Genomic DNA, 22,215 nt, shown 5'->3' on the forward strand with positions numbered 1-22,215 from the left:
CTGATATGTGAGAGAATCTGCTAAGCACTTAATGTATATATGCTGGTTACAACTAACCTGGGAGGAAATGTTATTATTATTGTTGTTTTCCCATTTTAAAGATGGGGAAACTGACACTAAGATAACACAGCTAGTAAGTGAGGGATCTGGCATTTAACATCAGGCTCTACTTTGAAGCCCATGAACTTGACTACCCGTTTATCCTGCTTCTAATTTTTCATAATTCTGTACTTCCTCAGCTCTTTATGTCTTTATTGAGTCTTCGATTTGCCTCTTTTTGTTCCATCCCTTAGACCATTTATTTTTTTTCTTGTTTTTACCTTCTTGTTGAACTAACCTTTGTTTTCTTTTCCTTCAGTGTTGACTTTTAATAAAGTAATCTCATAAGACTTGGCCCATAGTATTTCAGTAAGCTTATCTCTCAGGAAATGTTGACTGGAAAAAATAACCACAGAAACAAATTTAGAAGCATAACATCTTTTCAACTATAGGAATAACCTTTTCCTCTAATTTGTAAAATATGTTCAATGCTTTTGTATCTCAAAATTTTGGAAGACAATTGCATTGGAGCTTGATTTATGGTGTTGTATACACTGTTAATGTTCAATATGCATAATGTTAACTTTTTAAATCTCTGTGAAAACCCTTGAGAATATTGTCTGAATTTAAAATTCAGAATAACAGAGTTATATCAGATATCTAAACCTTATCTTTGAATCAGTTAATGGTGTACCTTTTCTCCTATGTAATTTTAATATTTTGTTTAATATTTTAAAAAATATGTAGGTAGAGTCACATTGGAAAGAGAAAATGGAATATAATTTCAGAAAGTGTATTTTGATATTCATACAAGTCTTTTCTCTGTTTTGATCATGTAGCAACTAAATCTCAAAAGGGTTTTATTTATCTCTTTTGTGAACATAGGCTCTATGTAGAAGGATACAACATTGGTTAGGTAGCAGAGCAACTCAAGTTTTTGTTTTGAATGAAAACCATATCATTTGATGCATCCTGTAACCTGTATACATTTATTACTCTGAATATAGGACCACAGGGGAGTATTTTCAAGTGATCATATTTTGGGGTCTATTTTTATTTCTACGTGGATATAAGCACACATATACAAATGGATAAAAAACATTTTGGAGGGATATGCCCTCAAATGTCACAGTGGTTGTCTCCAGTGAGAGTCTTTGGGGTGGGGGGTGTTGAGAATGAGAGAGCCCTTCCACTTTTACTCCACGTACTTCTATATTGTTTGAATTTTTTTCAACAGGCCTAAGTGACTTTTGTAAAAGGAAAAAAAAATCAATAAATAAAAACAGCATTAGTAATAATAAATCTTGCTTATATTGCAGTTCCACAACCTCCTAGATTAGAACCTCAGGAACCCAATTCTGCCACTAGCACAACAATTGCAGTTTATTGGAGCATGAACAAGGAAGACGTCATTGACTCATTCCAGGTTTACTGCATGGAGGAACCACAAGATGACCAAGAAGTGAACGGTAGGATCTCTAACACAGATACAGATGTGTGTGTACGTTTCTGCATCTTTATGTGAAGTACTTACAGATATCCGTATTAAGGCTCATTCCACAAAGCATTTGTGGCCACATATAGAAACAACAATAAGCCAACAACCATATAAGTAAACACAAGACCTATAAGCAAATATTGGAAGTCAGAATCAAGAAAAAGAAAATGCATAGGTATCATAATGGTCAACATGAATATTGTAATTGAGATTCAAATTTGGCTTTGAGTTCGCGGGATAACAGGAGCAACTAAGATATTCTCATTTTCGGAAAGGAAGTAACATACCAGCCTTTCAGGGAGAACAAGTCCCTTTCAGTGCTTGAATCTAAAAGAAAGTATAACACGTACCATTTTGCAGGGGAGAAATGAGCCATATATAGGACAGTGTCCTCCATAATAATTGTAGCACAAATGTAGGATTAGATGTCATGGTTGGCAGTTTCTCAAATCCATCTTGATAAAAGCTGCAAACAAACCATAAAGGTTAGAGTTCACAATTCTTGAGGCATGGGCTTTGAAAAATGTGCTTTGCTCATGTTCCCGATTAATATGCAGAGAGAAGTGAAAGTGCTTAGTAGGGTGAATGTATGATACATCTTTAGAGCCTCTGTAAATATCTCTCTGTTCAGTAGGACTTCTTTTTTCTTTCATTTTTTTTTTTTTTTTTGAGAGAGAGAGAGAAAGTGTGAGCAGGGGAGGGGCAGAGAGAGAGGGAGACACAGAATCTGAAGCAGGCTCCCAGCTCTGAGCTGTCAGCACAGGGCATGACACGGGGCTCAAACTCAGGAACCATGAGATCATGACCCGAGCCGAAGTTGGGCTCTTAACCGACTGAGCCATCCAGGCACCTCTGTTCAGTAGGAGTTCTAATAAGACCTGGAAACCAGACACTTTGAGGTTGTACTTCCTGATGAATCAGAGCTGGGTGTGCTGACATTCTATATTGCTTGTTGAAGACAGACCCACATTTTTTGGAAAACAGAGGAGCACACGACAGGATGGACATGTTATTCCAAAACTCAGGAGCCTAATTTGTAATGAGGAATGAATTTTATTATATTTCACTGTTACCAAGATTTAAGTTTTTTGAGATATCATGTGATACATATTTAAATTAGAAAAAAGTTTAAAAAAATTTACAAAGGCAACCATAGACATAGTGTGAAGTTGGCTAAGTTTGTCAGTTAAGGACTCTTTATTTTACTGGTGACCTATGACCACATACAACATGAGATAAGTGTTATCCCCATTTGCAAATAAGAAAACTGATGTGAGGTTCAGTAATTTTCCGAAGGCCACACAACTTATACATGACAGGGGTAGGACTCAAGCACAAACCTTTCAGACTCCAAAGCTTATGTTTTTGTCTGCTTGTCTCTGGGTTTGTCTTGTTATACCACACTTCCTCTTCCTCTGTATCTAGCTGCATACGTCATGGACCTTCGTGACTCTCCAAGACTCCTCTTAACAATGATTTATTGATTGCCTGAAGTGCTTTTTTTTCTTAGTACTTTACCTCCCCATCTGCCCCAGCCCCCAAACACTTACCTGTCCTGTGTCTCATCTATTCACCGCCTTGAAATCTGCAGATGCCCGTTAGCTAATCTGGTGATCTATACTGTGATGCCATGCTCTGTGTAGGGTCTCCAGCAATGTGTGTTATGTGTGTTGTTAAAAGAAGTACTGGGGCAACGGAACTCAGCCCAAGAGGATGATTCCACTGAGAACTGTAGCCACAGTTTCTAGGATGTGGGGGAAATGTTTTTCACTGTATAAGTCCTTCTAAGATTCTTTAAACCAAACTTTCTGTCCAGAAAGAAGAGCTCATTGGGACAGAAAGATGCAATTAAATAAATGGAGTTGAAGAGTTCCTAAATTTCCTTTAAAAGTAAATGATCTGGGCTTCTTAACTGGGGGAGTTTTGAAGATGTGATTTTCAAGAGTAATCAGGGAGGATAACTAAAATTATCAGGGCTAATTCAAACAAGAAAATAATTCTTTTTAAATTTTTTTTTAACATTTATTTATTTTTGAGACAGAGAGAGACAGAGCATGAATGGGGGAGGGTCAGAGAGAGAGGGAGACACAGCATGTGAAACAGGCTCCGGGCTGTGAGCAGTCAGCACAGAGCCCGACGCGGGGCTCGAACTCACGGACCGCGAGATCGTGACCTGAGCCGAAGCCGGACGCTCAACCGACTGAGCCACCCAGGTGCCCTGAAAATAATTCTTTTTAAAGGAGAAAACATTTCAGTAAGAATAATCAGATTGGCCCAAAGGGGGCAGGTGTTCGTAATGGTATCGAGTAATGATACTACTAAAATATTGAGAGTAAAGTGACTTAGAAATTTTAGGAAATGTCTTAATTGACCAAATTACTTTTTAGAATAGTTTGTGACCTATCAAAGTTATTTAAGTATTTCTGTAAGTTGTGGAACTCTCTAGTTGGAATGATTCTGGAATTCATGAAGAGGAACCAGGATTTGAAACTTTGAAAATTATACTGAATACTAAAATTGTTGACTAATTTGGGAAGTTGCTTTATAACATCATAAATTTGGAAAACATGGGGTTGTCCTTATTTTATTACATGCTCTCCTGAAATATTGGCATTGCTTCTTAAGAATTTTTTGAGAATGTATTACTGAGATTTAAGCTAACATAAACTATGCAATTTTAGTATTTGCTATTGAACTACATTACTTTAATTGTGGCAGATGAAGTTCATATCTTACTAATATCCTATTATTTTCTGTAAGTGTTCACATGTAATACGGCATCATTCTAAATGTCTCTTTTTAGCATGCTCTTGTTTTCTTAGGTATTTGAAAATACTAGCTATCACCTAATGATATCTGTAAGTTTATCAGTTTGAATTTTCCACTGAAAATAGTAGACCAATTCTTCTAGTAGCTAATTTCCAATTAACTTTAGAAGACACCCTAAAGTTTATAATTGTGTTTTGTGCTAGACTTGGTGGAAGAATACAGATTGACAGTGAAAGAAAGCTACTGCATTTTTGAAGATCTGGAACCTGGCCGTTGCTATCAAGTGTGGGTAATGGCTGTGAACTTCACTGGATGTAGTCTGCCGAGCGAAAGGGCAGTTTTTAGAACAGGTAAAGAAATGTTAAGGGGGTGTCGGGAGGCAATTTTCAATTCTTCATAGATTACTAAGATCAACCTATAAGCATTTATTAAGCACCTATCGTGTGCTAGGTGTTGTGCAGTGGTGAGTACCCAATGATGAGTAAAACTGGGCTCCTGTTCTCAAGAAGCTTGCTGTCAAGTGTGAGAGATAAAACAAAACAAAATATCATAAAAATTGTGGTAAGGGTCATGATCTATTTATGTACAAGTTATTGTGAAAACACTCCAGAGGAGTACTCAAGAGAGCCTGGGACAGGGGCAGGTTTAGGAATGGCTCCTTAGAATTGATGCCTAAATGGAACCCTTTGAAGGATCAGTTAAAGGAGTATATTCCATTTACAGAAAACATATGAGCAGAGGCATCAAGGTAAGAAAAAGTATGGAGTGTGCAGGGCACTACAAGAAGTTTAGAATTATTTCTTTGACTTAAAAACGAGGAGAGGAAAGATGTGAGGTGACAAAGGCTAGTGTATGGGGGCCATGTTTGCTAAGGTAAGATTGGGCTTCATCGTATGGGTACTAGGAGCCCCAAAAGGTTTTTCAGCAATGATATTCAACGGGGAATGCATCCCATGATGGAATCTTTTCACTGAAGGCTGCCGTGGGTGTGGCATAAGCCAGGTTTGCATCACCTTTAAGATCATTCTAACTACTTGAGGGCGAGAAATGACTCACTCCCACCATTTTGTTCTTTCTTCTTGCCTCCTAAAATAAGTATTTATTGAGTACCTACTGAAGGCAAGATTATGGCTAACTTGTGTGAAGGGAGACAGACAAGAATCTGTATTGTAATTTGCTTGTAGATGTATAAAAAAACTATTGAGATTTATAGGAAGCTAATATTAGAGGCTCTCTGGGGATGGGTGAAAACTGTACAGTTTGGAAGGCAGAGGTGGGAGGGGGACTTTTCATTATATACATTATCTTTTGGGCTTTCAACCAAGAATGTATTTTTTAATCAAAAATTAAAATGAAACCATGCCCAAGCACTCTTCCCAGGGTACGAGGGAAGCAGAGCTGATGTTGATTGTTCCATGATTGCTTTGGTTCTCTCTCGCAGCACCCTCCACCCCTGTAATCCGCGCCGAGGACTGTACTGTGTGTTGGAACACAGCCACCATCCGATGGCGGCCTGCCAACCTGGAGGCCACTGAGACCTACACTCTGGAGTACTGCAGACAGCACTCTCCCGAGGGTGAGGGCCTGAGGTAAGGATCTTTTCCACAGGGAGAGCCCAGGGTGCCTGGAACTCAGCTCAAGGTCCTAACCTAACTGAGCTTCTGCCTAGAGAGGGAGAAGAGCTTCCTAACATCCCGCTGAGCTCATTAAGCTGTTGACTTGATTTGCAACTCCATCACTATATTCGTCAATGAACTCCAAGTTTGTAATAAAACACATGCTACAATGTAGAATAATAACTCCCTTGTAAGAAAAATGTATGCAAATTTTAATAAGATAGAACATTCTTTGAGGTATATTTAACTTGAGTCGTTAGACAGGATTTATGCATATTTCATACATTTTTTAGTAGTTATATCAGAATAGATACACCTAACTCAGGAAACTAATAGTGAGCTTATATATAATGTAAATCTGTGTCTCCATGATGTATTGGTAATATAAAGGAGCTAATTATATATATGTATATATACATATGTGTATATATGTGTATATATATAATATGTATATGTATACATATGTATATGTGTGTGTGTGTGTATATTATATATATTACATATATATAATTACAGAGACATACCTGCCTCTCCAAGAGCAAGAAGGATCTAAAGAGATTTTTCCAGGAAAAAAAGAAATGGGAAGCTCTCTCACTAAACTTATAAAGCTTTAAATTTGTTAATAAAGGGGTATGCATCCTGGGGGCATTTGGTAAATGTTAATTTATTTACTGAGGTGGTGATTTCCTAGACTCCCATCCATGGCAATAGAGCAAGTTCACATTCCATGATGTGTATTCAGATCTTTATTATTAATGCTCATATTTTAATAGAGACACTTTTAGCTTGTTTTCATTTATTTATCTTTTTGAAATGTTTATTTAAAATTTTTTTTAATGTTTATTTATTATTATTGAGAGACAGAGAGAGACAGAGCATGAGCATGAGAGGGACAGAGAGAGGGGGAGACACAGGATCAGAAACAGGCTCCAGGCTCTGAGCTGTCAGCACAGAGCCCAACTTGGGTCTCGAACTCACAAACTGCAAGATCATGACCTGAGCCGAAGCCAGATGCTTAACTGACTGAGCCACCCAGGCGCCCCTGAAATGTTTATTTATTTTTGACAGAGAGAGAGAGAGGGCACGAGTTGGGGAGGGGCAGAGAGGGGGGGGGGATCAGAAGTAGGCTCCGCACTGTCAGCAGTGAGCCCGATGTGGAGCTCGAACCCACAAACTGTGAGATCATGACCTGAGCTGAAGTCAGATGCTTAACCAACTGAGCCACCAAGCACCCCTAGCTTGTTTTTAAAACAAAGTTTACTGAAATAAATTATTTTGGTAGGATATAAAACTTTGAAATAATAGTACATTAGGCAGCTTTTTAATAAAGTATATTATTTAAGCTCTTGATTATCTACATGATCAATCAACAACTATTTATTTAGTTATGTAAGGTTTCACACGACTGAGCAATAATCATAGTTTCTTTCAAATATGTGAAGACAGGCTTCACAAAACAATGTTCAAACAATGAATTCATGTTGAGTGGGGTATGTATGGGTGGGATGTAGGCATTTCAGCAGATGTGAGAACATAGTAAATGTACATAAAACAACATAGCTGTTAATGTGTCAACTGCTGGATGGCAGACCTCAATAATCAGCAAATAGAGGCAAGGTGAATTCAGCAAATAGAGGCGAGGTGAATTCTGACCACAATGGAGGGGGAGAAGAAGAAATGGGGGCAGGGGGAGTAGGGAGAGAAAGAGACAGAGACAGAGAGATTATAACTGACTTTTATTGAGCATTTACTGTGTGCCAGTCACTGTTTTTGCCTTATTTATTTATTTATTTATTTATTTTTTAAACTTTTTTTTAATGTTTATTTATTTTTGAGACAGAGAGAGACAGAGCATGAATGGGGGAGGGGCAGAGAGAGAGGGAGACACAGAATCGGAAACAGTCTCCAGGCTCTGAGCCATCAGCCCAGAGCCTGACGCGGGGCTCAAACTCATGAACCGTAAGATCGTGACCTGAGCTGAAGTTGGACGCTCAACCGACTGAGCCACCCAGGCGCCCCTGTTTTTGCCTTATTTAATTCTCATAAGAACTCAGAGAAAACAGACTCTTTGAGAGGGTACTCAGCTAGTGAGTAACAATCAGGATTCAAGCCCCATTTTGTCAGTTGTCAAAGTCCAAGCTAATAATCCCCGTTTAATGTCACCTAGGGGCATCCTGAAACTTCCTGGAACTTCTCCACAAAAAACCCTTGGTGTCATGAGAGCCCCGTATCAGCAGTGCCCAAGTCCCTGGCAACCCCTCCCACTGTTCTCCGCCATCACCTCAGTTCTTTCTGAGGCAAAATCAGACTGTTAAGGAGTGCTCTGAAATGACTCATCCTTGTTATGGCGTCTGGCCTCAGCCGACATTTGCATAAATAATAGCCCAGTTGGATTCTTAAATCAGCAGGGATCTGGAAACCCTGAGATCTAGTGGCCGTCGCACTAAGGGAACTGTGATGTCATCTCATAAATGTGGCTACAGGGAGAAGGAACGGGGGGATGGATGGGGAAATGGCAATCCATTGAGGGCCTCAACATGCCAGGAACTATGCTAAATCTCTTTCAACTCTCTCAAAAATCCTAGGAGGGAGGTGAGGTGATGAACTCCATTAAATGAGATTCAAGAAAGTTAAATAATTTGGCCAAGGTATTAAATGATGGAGTGAGAATTTGGAGTCAGAATTCAGACTCAGATCTGTCTTATTCTCTCCACTAGTTCTAAAACTTGTATTATTATATAGACTGAGTTAGCATACTTCAACTGCCTGACAATAGGGAGTCATTATGTATCTAGAATTTCTTTTTTTTTTTTCAATTAAAAAAAAAATTTTTTTTTTAAACGTTTATTTATTTTTGAGACAGAGAGAGACAGAGCATGAACGGGGGAGGGTCAGAGAGAGGGAGACACAGCATCTGAAACAGGCTCCAGGCTCTGAGCTGTCAGCACAGAGCCCGACGCGGGGCTCGAACTCACGGACCGAGAGATCATGACCTGAGCCGAAGTCGGCCGCTTTACCGACTGAGCCACCCAGGCGCCCCTAGAATTTCTTTTGACATATGAAAATTATAGATGTAAAGAGAGAATGCAGTATCATTATTCAAACCTTTCCTGACCAATGTTTTTCCTTTCCCTGATCACCCTGGGGGCCTCAAAACAAAACAAAACAAAACAAAAACAAAAAACCAAAATATTCATTTAGTATCAACAATGAATAATACATTCCAAACAAATCCTTCTATCAAAGCCAAAGAAGCCAAAGACGGTTCCATTTGTAAGAAGAAAATGGCCACCCACAAATTTTATTAAGACAAAAGTTGTGCTAATTAAAACATAAGGCTTGTCATTATTTTATTCTGTTTGGGACTTGCTGGTAGGTTCATTCTAATTTTTCTTGTTAAAGGAGAGCCTCTGAGAGGATGGATAAGCAGATGTTCCTAGTAGTTATAGAACAGTACAGGGATCCTTTGTTATTGAATGGATATAGTCCAGCAAGTTTAAAGTGAAGGGAAATTCCACATTCAGAGCCTTGTTGATAGCTTGGAGCTGTTTTGGAGATGGAACTGTTTTCCAGGTGCTAAAAGATTCCTCAGTGCCAGGAAGTAGAATGGTATGTCCAATCCACAACCCAGGGGGGACTCTCCAGCCTCTGGATCCCTGCTGAGTCTGACAAAAAAAATAACTTCTTGAAGCGAGCACACATTTGTTGGCCACAAATCACTACCTTGTTCATTTGCTAAGTCTGTTGCCGATGTACAACATTAGAGACATTCCTCATCAATACAAGAACCCTCAGTGTCTTAAACCCCAGGTTGGCATCAAGAGACTGCAATAACTCATTTTTAATTTCAGATGCCCAGAGCTGCAAAACTCGTTTGTATTTCTCTTGGTTCTCCAACTTAAGAGTTGAGAGGAAAGGAAAAGTGGCCATGTGCCATAATCTTTTGACTATCTGGTGCTTACAACTACCTTGAAAGTATTCCTTACAAGGTCTGATGGATCAAAACTATACAACATTATGAACTATTTAACTATGATCTGTATTGTTGCATCTCTAAGATAACAACTGTACACAGCTAGTCAGATAGTAGAATTGATAAACAAAATTAAAACTTGATCACCTCTAGTCAAAATGCAAACAATCCCAACTGTTCCATTCTATTAGAACCACATTCTTCACTTCGGTTCTCTGTACAGCAGTACATAATTAGAGTTATTTTTGTCTTGGAAAGAACAGTAAGCCAAGAGTTATCTGATCCCACTCACTTGTTGTCTCCATGAAGGAATCATTATGTAAATTTGCAGCCTCAGTGTCTGGGACACTATCTGGCATATTGTAAGTACTCAATAAATATGTGTTACCTGAATGGGTTAATATCAATTAGCACTGAACACATAATACTGATACCAACAAGAAAAGTTAGGCCAGATTTGAGGATAATCTCTTACTCAAAATGGGAACAAAATAACCTGTGCTGAAAAGTAGCACAGAATGGTGAATGAATTAATTTTAGTGCTTGGGTGCTTAGCTAGGAGATAAGACCAGCCTAGTTCATGTACTAGAAACTATTTAATGGATCACTCTATGGCACTTATAATCTTGTTTAGCCATTGGTCACATAACCTTTTCATTGGTTCTGGGTTTTATCCAAAAATCTTATGCTAAACCAGATCCAAAAATTGATACAGAGGTCACTGTTGGGGAGTAAATGGGATCAAAGATTCCTTCTTTTTGATGTGGTGTGTTTGGGTGAGGATGGGCAACTTATCTGTGTAGATATTCAATAAAGTTCTGTTAAATGAATGAATGAGTGAAGGAATGAGGGGAGTAGCCAGCCTCCTTCTGGCCTTGCCACCATCAGGTCATCTAGCTGGCTAGAGTCTCTGGTACAGTAGAGAGGGAAGACTAAAGCGAATTGAGAACTAAATGAGTTCATGTCTCTTTCTCACCTTCAATTTCTGAAGAGACAGATAGCCTTAAAGGCTCTGGTCTGGAGTAGGAAGAGAAGTTGAAAGGAAATGAAAAGAATGGAGAAAAGGATGAGTAACATGAACATACACACACACAGGGAGGGCATTGATTACCCTTTAGACTGGGGAATCTGATTTTTGTTGCCAGAACAGAAGGACCTGCATCTTCAGACCTGCATTCATTCTCCCAGTATGATGGCCTCTAAATGTTCCAATTTAAGACCAAAGGTGCTGGCGAACTCTTACAGTGAGTGTTTGAATGGAGTGAGCCTACTGAGCCCCCAAGTTCCATGACGTGGTATCTGAAATAGCCAAGCAATTGCCTCCATTCCGTAATCCTCACAGAAAACACATTTGCATATTTTTGTGTGTGGGCATCATGGCTGGGTCCCAGCAGTCGGCCCCTGTTGGGATTGGGCGGTGGGCGGGAGTGACAATCCCCGGCTTGTGTGTGGGGGCTGAGGGAGCTCCTACTCACCCTTTCCTGTTTTTCTTTGAATGCTCTCCTCAGGTTGGGTGGGCTCAAAACACTTTCAAAAATTTTCCACCGCTCGGCTGTTTCCTCAGCTGTTCTGTCTCTCCTGTGTGGAGAGAAGTCAGCAGAACTGTGGGTGGAGGAGGGAAAACTGAGAGAAATATAGTACAGGGATTAGCTGTGTGGGCTGTGCAGAGAGAAGCTGTGTACTGAATGACAAATCTGTGAGACTCAATACACCACAAAAGTAGTTGGTAGTGAACTTCCTGCCCCTTCCCCTGCCATCCTGGCTGTGGCTGTAGGGTGGAGAAACCCTCCCTGGGTCCCCCTCCCCAGAAGCATCCCCAGGGTGAGCTGGGGTCTGGGTGCTGGGCCTGTAAACTCATGTTCCTCCTGCTTCCAGCATTCAGGGCCACACATGGTGGGGCAGGAACAGAATTGTCTCTCATGGTTGGGTTTTCTAGCTGGGGACAGCTGCCACTCTGTCTGTATAATAAGGACAAATAGGGGCGAGTTTTCTAATGAACTTAGTGCCTGAATAGGATATGAAGAATCCCAGCATTTCTTTCTTTTTAAAAAAAACTTTGTACCAAATTTTCGGCTGGATAGGTGATGACCAATTGTCAACAGCAAATGATTTGACCTTCAAATCATTGACTTCCTCCTCCTGGAGGAGGCAGTTATTCCTGCTCCAAGCTTGCTTCACAGGGTGATAGGAGGATCATTGACATGAACGGACCAAAATTTATTGAGTATTTAAGAGCTAATAGCCAATGTTTACATGGTATTGTTTTCCTGACCCAGGTAATATCTCTCAGCAAGGAGCACTTGGGAGAGTGAGTTATGGGATGATTCCCACTCCCTTACCCAGGATTCTTGGCATTTAGCTTTTCCTAAAAGAAATCTTTCTTCCCAAATGAATCTAATTAACTTTGATCATTTACAATCCTATACACCTCCTGGTTGTATAGTAAAACCTCAATCAGTGAAAACCCAGACTGTTCCTTCACTTCTACCTTATGTTCTGTCAATTTCCAAAAGGATTCAAGTTGTTCACTATAAAAGACCTAGACATAATAGAACGACTAGAAACAATCATGTAAGAACAAGAGCCAGATCATGCAGGGGTGAGGAGATTGTATCAGAAAGTATAGGTTAAGAACAGTAGCTCAATGGAACATAAAATTTCAATCTGAACTTCCTGGTAGCTAAGGTGAAAACAAGAGAGGGGGAGACAGCAAGAGGGAGAAAGAGATTACATAACTCATCTTTTTATAAAAAGGAAGCATAACATTTCACTAAGAGACAATTATATTTCTTGACATTCAGCTCTAAGATGAATTTTTCATGTAGATCTTTATATAAGGGCTATTGAACAAGATAATAGTGATTGTCTTTAAGAGCAGTTTTACAAAAATTGCAAAAACATTGCCGATGTAATCATTTTTTAAACAAGGTCTGAAAATGTAATGTTAAATCACCATTCCAGGTGGGTGGTGCTATAGGGACCTCAAGTAATTGTCTACATATGTGGGCTTAAAGTGGTTAAGGAAAATTTAGAGAATCCAGAGGAATGGATGTTACTAGACTCCTGGGCTTCTCTGCCTGAAATAGAAATGCTATCATTCAGGCTTTGGAGGGGAACTACAGAGAAAACAAAAATCCAGGATCCTTCTGCTGGAATCCTTTGGCTCACTTAGATTTTTGTGAGAAATCTAATTACAGGAGAGCCTGAGTCCCAAGGTTGGCAGTGTTCAGCCCTCGTGTTCCTACGCTATTATGAATAGTGATGTTTAGTTAACACTGAATCTCATAATGTCCTCATTTATCAAAAGAAAAATGGTCCTGCTCAAAAATTTTTATTTTACCAAGTTAAAAAAAAATCCATATATAAAGAATTTTCTTCTTAATCCTGATTTAACTAAAGTTTTTCATCTTAAAACAGAAAGTTCCATGTTTATACAGTTTAGGTTTTTAAAATGGCTTCCAACAGCAAAAGTTAGTTCTTGCATTTAATGTTGCTTATGTTCTCATGGATTTTTCTTCTTTTTCCTATTTATCCCTCCCATCCCGTCTCATCCCACTCTATCTTATGAGTATGTTTTCCAAACCTAACTGATCATAAAAATCAACTGGGTTGCTTGTAAAAGCTTAGATTCACAGGCCTCCTTAAGAAATTCCAATTCAGAAGGTCTAATGTGTCCGGGCAGGTCTGGGAAACACTACTAGCTGGTCCCCTAGGGCCCAGCCGTGTGCTCTGTTCACAGTTCACATGAAATGGTGTTGACTGACTGGCTGAATGTTGGTGCGGCCAACAGGAATGCTAGCAAGAACCCACTGTGTTTTTAACAAACAGTTTGTACTTAGCCATCTGTTGTGCACTGCAGTGACAGCACCATCCGTAGGCTGCTTCCAGGAGTAATGGCACTGGATTCCTCCATATTGTTTGTACACATGCCGCCCCCCTCTGCTGGGGAGAAAACATGCTAAGTCTAGGTGTTAGACACGGCAATGCAGAGGCAGTCACTCCTCAGTATTACCAGCCCCTCAGGTTCCCTAAAGCACACATACACTCCTTTCTTCCATCCCACACAAATTGTTGAATTATCAAATTCCTAGAGAAGCTACTATACAAAATTCAAATTAACACGTGTTCTGCAAACACATTCAACCAACTCCTGAGCTTGTAATATAGCTCTAAAAGTAAAGTATTTAATTAATTTTGGATAATATCCAAATGGTACAAAATTCAAAAGATACAAAGGGATACAGTGAAAATTAAGTCTCCTTTCTATTTATCTGTCACCTACTCAATTCTTCTCCCTGGAGGAAACTACTCTTACCTGTTTCATATTTATCCTTTCAGATGTGTGTATACAAACATCTCTATATTTTTGCAACCAGTGGTAGCATACTATAGATATTTCTACCACCCTTGCTTTTCTTATTTAAAAATATTTCTTGGTGAGTATCCTGTACCAATAGATATGGAACTGTCTCAATTTTAAGAACAATTCCATTATATTCTGGTTTAAGAATATAATTTAATTTATTTAACCAATTGAAAGGTACTTAAGTTGTTTCCATTTTCTTGCTATCACAAACAATGCTGCAGAAAAAACCTTATCATATATCATTTCACACGTGTACCAGAATATCTGTAATTCCTAGAAATACAATGACTGGGTTACCTGGGTGGCTCAGTTGGTTAAGCATCCAACTCTTGATTTCACTCAAGTCATAATCTCATGGTTTGTGAGATTGAGCCCCACATGTGTCTCTGTGCTGACAGCATGGAGCCTGCTTGGAATTCTCTCTCTCCTTCTCTCTCTGCCCCTCCCCTGCATGGGTACACACACTCTCGCTCTCTCTTTCTCTCAAAATAAATAAACATTGAAAAAACTCTTTAGAAATAGAATGACTGGATAGAGGTTTTACATTTTGGATTTTGATAGATATTACCAAACTGTTTACGTAGAGGTTGTGGCTGTGATACACAGGCTAGAAGCATACAAAAAGAGTGCTTTGTTCTTCATATCCTAGCCTGCATAGGGTATGATAAAACTTTTGATCTTTGACAACTTGATAGGTAGAAGATAGAATCTTATTAAAGTTTCAGTGTGCATTACTATTAATAGGTTGAACATCATTTCATATGTTTTGGAGCCATGTACTTTCTTTCCTGTGAACTATTCATTTCCTTTGCCTATTTTTTTTTTTTTTCCTGTTGGACTGTAGTTTTTTCCTTATTGATTTGTAGAAGTTCTTTGGTTTTTAAAGAACATTAGTACTCACCTACAACATGGGTTGCTAATTTCTTTTGAAGGTTTTTTGCCATGCATAATTCTTAAATTGATTTGTAGTTGATATTCAATATTATATTAGGTTCAGGCATATGACATAGTGATTTAATATGTATCTACCTTATGAAGTGATCACAATAAATGTAGCTATCATCTTTTAGCATACAAAGTTATTACATACTATTAACATACTATTAACTGTACTAACATACAGTATTCCCAATACTGTACCTTGTATCCTCATATCTTATTTTATAAGTAGAAGTTTGTATCTTTTAATCCCCTTCTCCTATATCACCCATCCCCCCACCCCTCTCTCCTCTGGCAACCACCAGATGGTTCTCTGTATTTATGAGTCTGTTTCTGTTTTGTTTGCTCATTTTTCTTTGGATTCCACATATAAGTGAAATCATATGGTATTTGTCTTTGTCTGACTTTGCATTGTTTCACTTAGCATTATACCTTCTAGGTCCATCCATGTTGTTACAAATGGCAAGATTTTGTTCTTTTTTATAGCTGAGTATTATTCCATTGTGAGATAGGTCTCTAGGCCTAGATATAGAAATATCTCACATCTTCTTTAATCCATTGATGGACCCTTAGGTTGTTTCCATTTTTTGGCTATTGTAAATAATGTTGCAGTGAACATGGGGATGCAGGTGTCTTTTTAAGTTAGTGTTTTCATATTCTTTGGATAAATACCCAGCAGTGAAATTGCTAGATGATATGGTTGCTCTGTTTTTAATTTTTTGAGGACTCTCCGTACTGTCTTCCACAGTGGCTGCACCATTTTGCATTCCCACCAACAGTACACAAGGGTTCCCTTTTCTCCACATTCTTGCCAATGGTTGTTACTTCTTATCTTTTTGATAATAGCTATTCTAACAGGTGTGAGGTGCCATGTATTGTGGTTTTGACTGATGTCTCTGTGGTGATGAATCATGTTGCATATGCCATGTATACCTTTTGATATTATTTTAGTTGAATTTATCAATCTCTTTTTAAAATAGCTTTTAGTTTTTGTCTCCTATTTAAAAATCCTCTCTCTTATGTTTTTTTTAGTATCCAGTGATTTCATTTTTAAAAACTAGATCTTTTATCATCTGAAATTTATTTCAGTAGCAAGTGTGAAATTAGTAATCCAACTTTATTTTTTCAGTATGACTATCCAGCTGTCTGAGGAAGAAAACCCATCATTTGACCTTCTGATTTGAAATACTTCCATTATTATCTACTTAAGAGCCTGTGTTTGGCTCCATTCCTGACCTTTATAATCTGTCACGTGTTCTATTGATCCATCTATTTATGTCCCAGTGCCATGCAGTTTTCATTACCTTAGCTTTGTAATTTAGAACTCTTGGTAGGTTAGGTTGCCCCTGCATGACTTCTTTTTTTAACCTCATGTCCATGTCTCCAACTTATAGGAATGCTTTTAGTATTTTCTCATTGAGCAGTAGGTCCCTAATGGTTTTTTACTTCATGAAGACCCTTTTCAATTCCCACGTAAAATGATTCTTGCCCCATTGTCTGTATGGTAGGTTGTGTCAAACTTTAGACTGCCTTGTGAAAGGTCTCAAGCTACAAAGGCCTTCCTTATATTGGGCAGACATTGTCTCCCAGTGGCTTCCCCTCATTTGCCTTCTGAAACAACAGAAGAGGGGAACAGTCTCATTTACCACAGCCTTTCGGACTTCTGTGGGTCTCCTTGAAAGTTTCTCTCTGCTTTACAGCACTGGAGTTTAACAAATGTCATTTGTTCTACCAGTGGAGAGATGAGCAGCTGAAAGTCTTTCAAAGACCTGCTGAGCACAGAAAGGTGGGATTGTACTCCTCGGCATGCTTATGCTCCACCAGCAATCTGCTAATTGCTGATGCATCAGGGTTTCTAGATGCTTCCTTGCCCTCACATTCCTGAAAACTGCACATAGAGAGCTGTCCCCTACACTGCAGTATGGCTCTTGTAGGGAGAATTCCACACTTATGACCCAGAGTGAGGCCATCTGACTCACATTTCTTACTGTCTTTTGAATTTTACTCTTGGCTTTAGACTTCTCACATAGATCAGTCATAGTACTGATGAGGCTAACATCCCTCTTACCTAAGCACCAACAACTTGCTGTGGTTCCATGTGTTGTGTAATCACTTACCTCAGTTTGGATATTCTGTGAATCTGGGTCCTACTGCAAACTACACTTTGAATAAATCATGTGGGTTCGGTTGCAGTGATGATGTTTTTGTTTCTGCAATTAAAAAAATTATCATCTGTGTAAGAGTGCCACTCTTCAGATTTCAAATTCCAAATTTTTAAGTCTTTATTGGGTGGGGCCTGGGTGGTTCAGTCGGTTAAGCGCCCTACTTCTGCTTGGGTCATGATCATGTGGTTCGTGAGTTTGAGCCCCGTGTCAGGCTCTGTGCTGACAGCTTGGAGCCGGGAGCCTGTTTCAGATTCTGTGTCTCCCTCTCTCTGCCGCTCCCCTGCTCACACTCTGTGTTTCTCTCTCTCTCTCTCTCTCTCTCTCTCTCTCTCTCTCAAAAAAATAAACATTAAAAAAATGTTTTTATTTGGCTACAAAGCAAGGAAAGCTAATATGAGGAATTTTATGGCATTCAAGTGATGAGGTCAGACAAGTAAAAAAGACATGGAGATAAACCATTTGTATGTGAGATTTTTTGCTTTGTTCTTGGTGTTGGAGCATAAGATGACAACTTGTCACCAATAAAACGCTATGACATTTCACATCATTTTCGTGCTCATGCCTAGTGCTTTTATTTCACAGATGCAATGAGGGCACCGTGCATATCTATCAATTCTGCGTGACCTGTTCACATACTGAAAGCAGGATCTGATCCCATATTCTGACTTCAATACCATGTAGACCTTTATTCTTTAAATGAGTGGTGAGACATAGGATGCAGTTGATTATATATATGGAATTCTTTCCTTGACAAACTTCCTAAAACTTCAAGGCAAACACTTCCCCCAAATCAGTATTTTTGGTATTTAACAATCTCATTGTTATGAAATGAAGCCAGCATGTTTTATCCCTTCTCTGAAACTAAAATTTCCTCACCTAGTCTTGCTAAATGCCCCTCAGGCTTCAGGGTAACAGGGTCTGGGCACACAAGTGATTGACAGACATTTATTTCATGAGTGAATGAAGTTAATTCAGTACAGGCCCAAGTATGCTTACTGAGACAATAATTTTACAGCTTATTATAATTAGCATACATTTAAAACATCTCTTTAGTCATCAAATCAAATAAGATAAGCAATACATCCACCCCAGAATAATATGCTAGATATTAGTCAGGAATTACATTCTTAATCATAGGACGTGGGTTTTCATTAACTAACTGAAGCATAATTAGTTGTCTGTGAACATGTGGCTCATTGATCCTCTGTGCATCTAAAGATAGTGCTTGTGGAGGGCTGGGTCAGGTGGTAGGTTCTGAAATAAGACCAATAACATCTGAGCAGTCTCCAGCGGTCTCTTCCAGACAGGGCACTAAATAGCATATACACAAATAGACCCAGTCTGCTCCCCTCCTCTGTCCCCTTCTTTCTGAGGAAGACCGGGGGGGGGGGGGGGTTCACGTTTAGACGTGGCGGGGGAGGGCATTGTTACTTTGTACATATTTCCTGCTTTTAAAAACTTTTTGATTAGTTTGTTTTTTGAATCAATGATGCTTTTTCCTTCTTCTGATTCTCCATGGTGTTCTCTAAGGCAGGTACTGAGAAGTGAAATAAATCTACAGAAGTAGAAGTGACCTGAAAAAAATCTTTGATTCAAACACTTTTGTAGTACATTTGTTAATAACAAACACAAAGAAAAACAAAAACAAACAAGCAAACGGATTAAAAAAAACAACAACCAAAAAAACCTTCTTCTGAGAATGAGCAGGAAGGGTATTGTACTATTGTTTTCGCTGACCATTATCCAAAGGCAAGATCTCCAGGGAACAGAGCCTGGCATTAGCACTCAGATTAGGAATTCCTTAGTAAGGAGCCTAACTTGTAACTCTCTCCAAAGCCTCTCCAAATAGAGGCCGAAAAAAAGAGCACTTGTGTAATTTACTCGTATACATGCTCTGGGTCATGCTATCAGGCAGATCAAGAGAATAGAAAAGAGGCACAAACTACTTCAGTTCCCCAGCAAGTTCTGAGAGCTCTCTGTTCAAATCCAGCAAGTCTGTATGTGTTTAAATGGTTGGGCTGTTGTAAGCCCGCTGCCACTTAGATACCACTACCAGCCTTTTATCTTAATCTACATGGGAGATTTAGAAACAGAAACTTTGGGGATTTTATTTGGCAATTAGAACTTGCTTTTCTTGCTTGGACTAAACTTGCTTTACAAGATATTGTCTTCTAGGGGCGCCTAGGCTACTCAGTCGGTTAAGTGTCTGACTCTTGATACCAGCTCAAGTCATGATCCCAGGGTTGTGGGACAAGCCCCGCATCTGGCTCTAAGCTGACAGTGAGGAGCCTGCTTTGGATTCTCTCTCTCTCTCTCTCTCTCTCTCTCTCTGCCCCTTCCCTGCTTACTCTCTCTCTCTCTCTCAAAATAAATAAACTTAAAAAAATATTTTTTAAAAGGTATTGCATTCTTTAGGGCTCTTCTGTTTCTATAACTTGACTGGCTTTTGTATGATGGCCATGTACAAAATCATCACTCACCTTAAGTTTCCACTATGCTGGATCTGCTAATTAGATATTAGGATCTGTGGTATTATAGATTGGCTAAACATCATCTTAATCCAGAAATGCCCTCTTAGGCAGAAATTGGTAAAATAATATATTCTTGCAGACTCATTAACCACAAAATTAGTCTGTTTTCTGAATTTAAAAAAAAAGTTTGGTTCAGTTCAGGAGCATTCTGGAAGGCATATATTGGACAAAGTTGACAAAGGTAGAAGTGATTTGATTAAGTAATCTTAGTGGACCATAAACATTTTGTAGAATTGGGCTTGCTAACTCGGTGGTCACCAAAAGGGAAAAATAAGTTATTTGTTGTGAATAAAAAATGTTCAGTCACTCCAGGATTGACATATGATGAGTTGTTTAGCGTGTGACCCGGTATTTAAATTAGTTTTTCTTTTGTGTTTAGATCCTTCTCTGGAATTAAAGGACTCCAGCTGAAAGTTAACCTCCAACCCAATGACAATTACTTTTTCTACGTGAGAGCCATCAATGCATTTGGGGCAAGCGAGCAGAGTGAAGCTGCCCTCGTTTCCACCAGAGGTACTTCTTTTTCATACACACACAGAGAACTATTTCCAAGCATTTCCATTTCTTTCCTTCTAACACCTAGAGAAGACACTGTAGAAGACTACTTCTTAAAGCTCCAACCTCTTGGACTAGGTTCTTGGCATGAGGACCCAACATTGGTTAAAGACCAAGATATTTCTTTTAGATTTCTGGTTTAAGAAGTTCTCAACTTGGCTACCCATTAGCCATCAGTCAGGGTACTTAAAAAAGACCGATGTTGGGCCCCACTCATGGAGACTCTGATCTGATTGATCTGGAGATGCATATGGGCTCTGACATGTGTTTTTAATCCCCCCAGATGATTCTTGTTTGGCTCTCAATGTGCTATAATTAGTGGGCATGTTTTAAGTGTGTGTTAGGGACAGTGGGATGGGGATATTCTTATTTTATTACACTGTAAACTCTATGAGCAAGCTTCCAGTCTCATTCTTCTGTTTATTTCTGGTGCCTAGCACATAGTTTGTGCCAATTAATGTTTGTTGAATAAATGAGTGAATAACTCAAGGAAGTGATAAAGCTGTTCAATGATATTTTGGAGAAAATAGCCAAATGATGCCAATAAAAAAATACTTGGTTGTTCTCAATTATTGTGAAAAGTGAGAGATGCAAAGGTGATCATTTTCTTATCTTACCCTAGACCCAAAGATGGCAGAAGATTGAGGGCGGTATATCAAGTGATTTGCTTAACCAGCAAAAACTTGTGCACATGCCTTGTTTGTGATGTGGTCAGGGCCAGCCTGATGTTTACAGGAGAGGACATGAGGGCTGCCTTCCCAGAAATATTTCCCTTCCAGTCCTAATATGGTGCCTGGATCTTCCACTGTTAGAACCACTCCCTCGGCTGACACGAGTGCATCTTCAGACTTTCATGTGCGCGTGAATCTCCCGAGGAGCCTGAGAAAATGCAGATTTTGGTTCAGGAGGTCAGGACGGGCCTGAGCTTCTGCATTTCTAGCCAGTTTCCAGGTGATGTTGCTGGCCAGAGGAGCACATTTGCATAGCAGAGGGAGCTCGACTATGCGAGGCGCACCGCAGCACCAGGTGCAGGCACGTGGTCATTAGCACTCACCCAGGCCTTGTTTGTCATGGATGAGATTTCCAGCTTGTGGATCTCAAGACACTGAGCAGGGATTTTGATGTCAGGGGAGAGGGAGACTGCAGTCTGAAATGTGGGGCTTGGCCCAGGGACAGCACTTACTATTGTGGTCATCTTATAATCTTATGTTCATAACTGCAATAGGAACCCGATTTCTTCTGTTGCGAGAAACGGCTCATCCTGCCCTGCAGATTTCCTCAAATGGGACAGTGATCAGCTTCGCTGAGAGGAGACGGCTGACAGAGTAAGTTGAGTGTTCTGAGAGGGGTGTCGCCCTGGTGTGGCCTTGCCTGCGCATGTTCTTGGTTTAATGGACATACCTGGGAGTATAGTATCGAATATCATCACGAGCACAGCCATACGGTTCGGGTACGGCTCATCACTAGGGAGAAAGTGCCAGTAGTTCCTAAATTGGAGTAAGTGTCAGTATTTGTATTGCAAACACAAGCACAGATGGTTTTGCTTAAAACATAGGCTGTTTTCAGGTACCATCACTGATTTAATGAAAAAAAGAGTCTAGGCTAAATTCTTCTGTTATTTTCAATAGCAGACCAGGTTTTGAAGAGAGGAGAATGACATTTTGTTGAGTTTCTGCTTCTGGCCACAGGGAGGACTTTCAGAGTTTCAGACTTTCTTGTCCCTCCCCACCCAGGAGCTCCCAGAAAAAGGAGTACTAAAGAGCC

General features: G+C 39.5%; 1 protein-coding gene across 3 annotated transcripts in view; it reads left to right on the top strand.

Annotated features, from left to right (window-relative positions):
• CMYA5 (cardiomyopathy associated 5) overlaps positions 1–22,215 on the top strand; it is a 96,641-nt gene that overhangs the window by 67,271 nt on the left and 7,155 nt on the right. For 2 of the 3 annotated variants that reach the window (XM_049648570.1, XM_049648571.1), the window contains exons 7-11: positions 1,359–1,508; positions 4,510–4,656; positions 5,748–5,895; positions 20,276–20,409; positions 21,677–21,776. In XM_049648570.1, coding sequence (XP_049504527.1) covers positions 1,359–1,508; positions 4,510–4,656; positions 5,748–5,895; positions 20,276–20,409; positions 21,677–21,776 — 679 coding nt within the window. Of the gene's footprint in view, positions 1–1,358; positions 1,509–4,509; positions 4,657–5,747; positions 5,896–20,275; positions 20,410–21,676; positions 21,777–22,215 lie in introns of those variants that run through there. The other variant, XR_007461580.1, reaches the window with a different exon arrangement.

This window comes from Panthera uncia, assembly GCF_023721935.1.
Source record: "Panthera uncia isolate 11264 chromosome A1 unlocalized genomic scaffold, Puncia_PCG_1.0 HiC_scaffold_17, whole genome shotgun sequence".
Classification (NCBI taxonomy): Eukaryota; Metazoa; Chordata; class Mammalia; order Carnivora; family Felidae; genus Panthera; species Panthera uncia.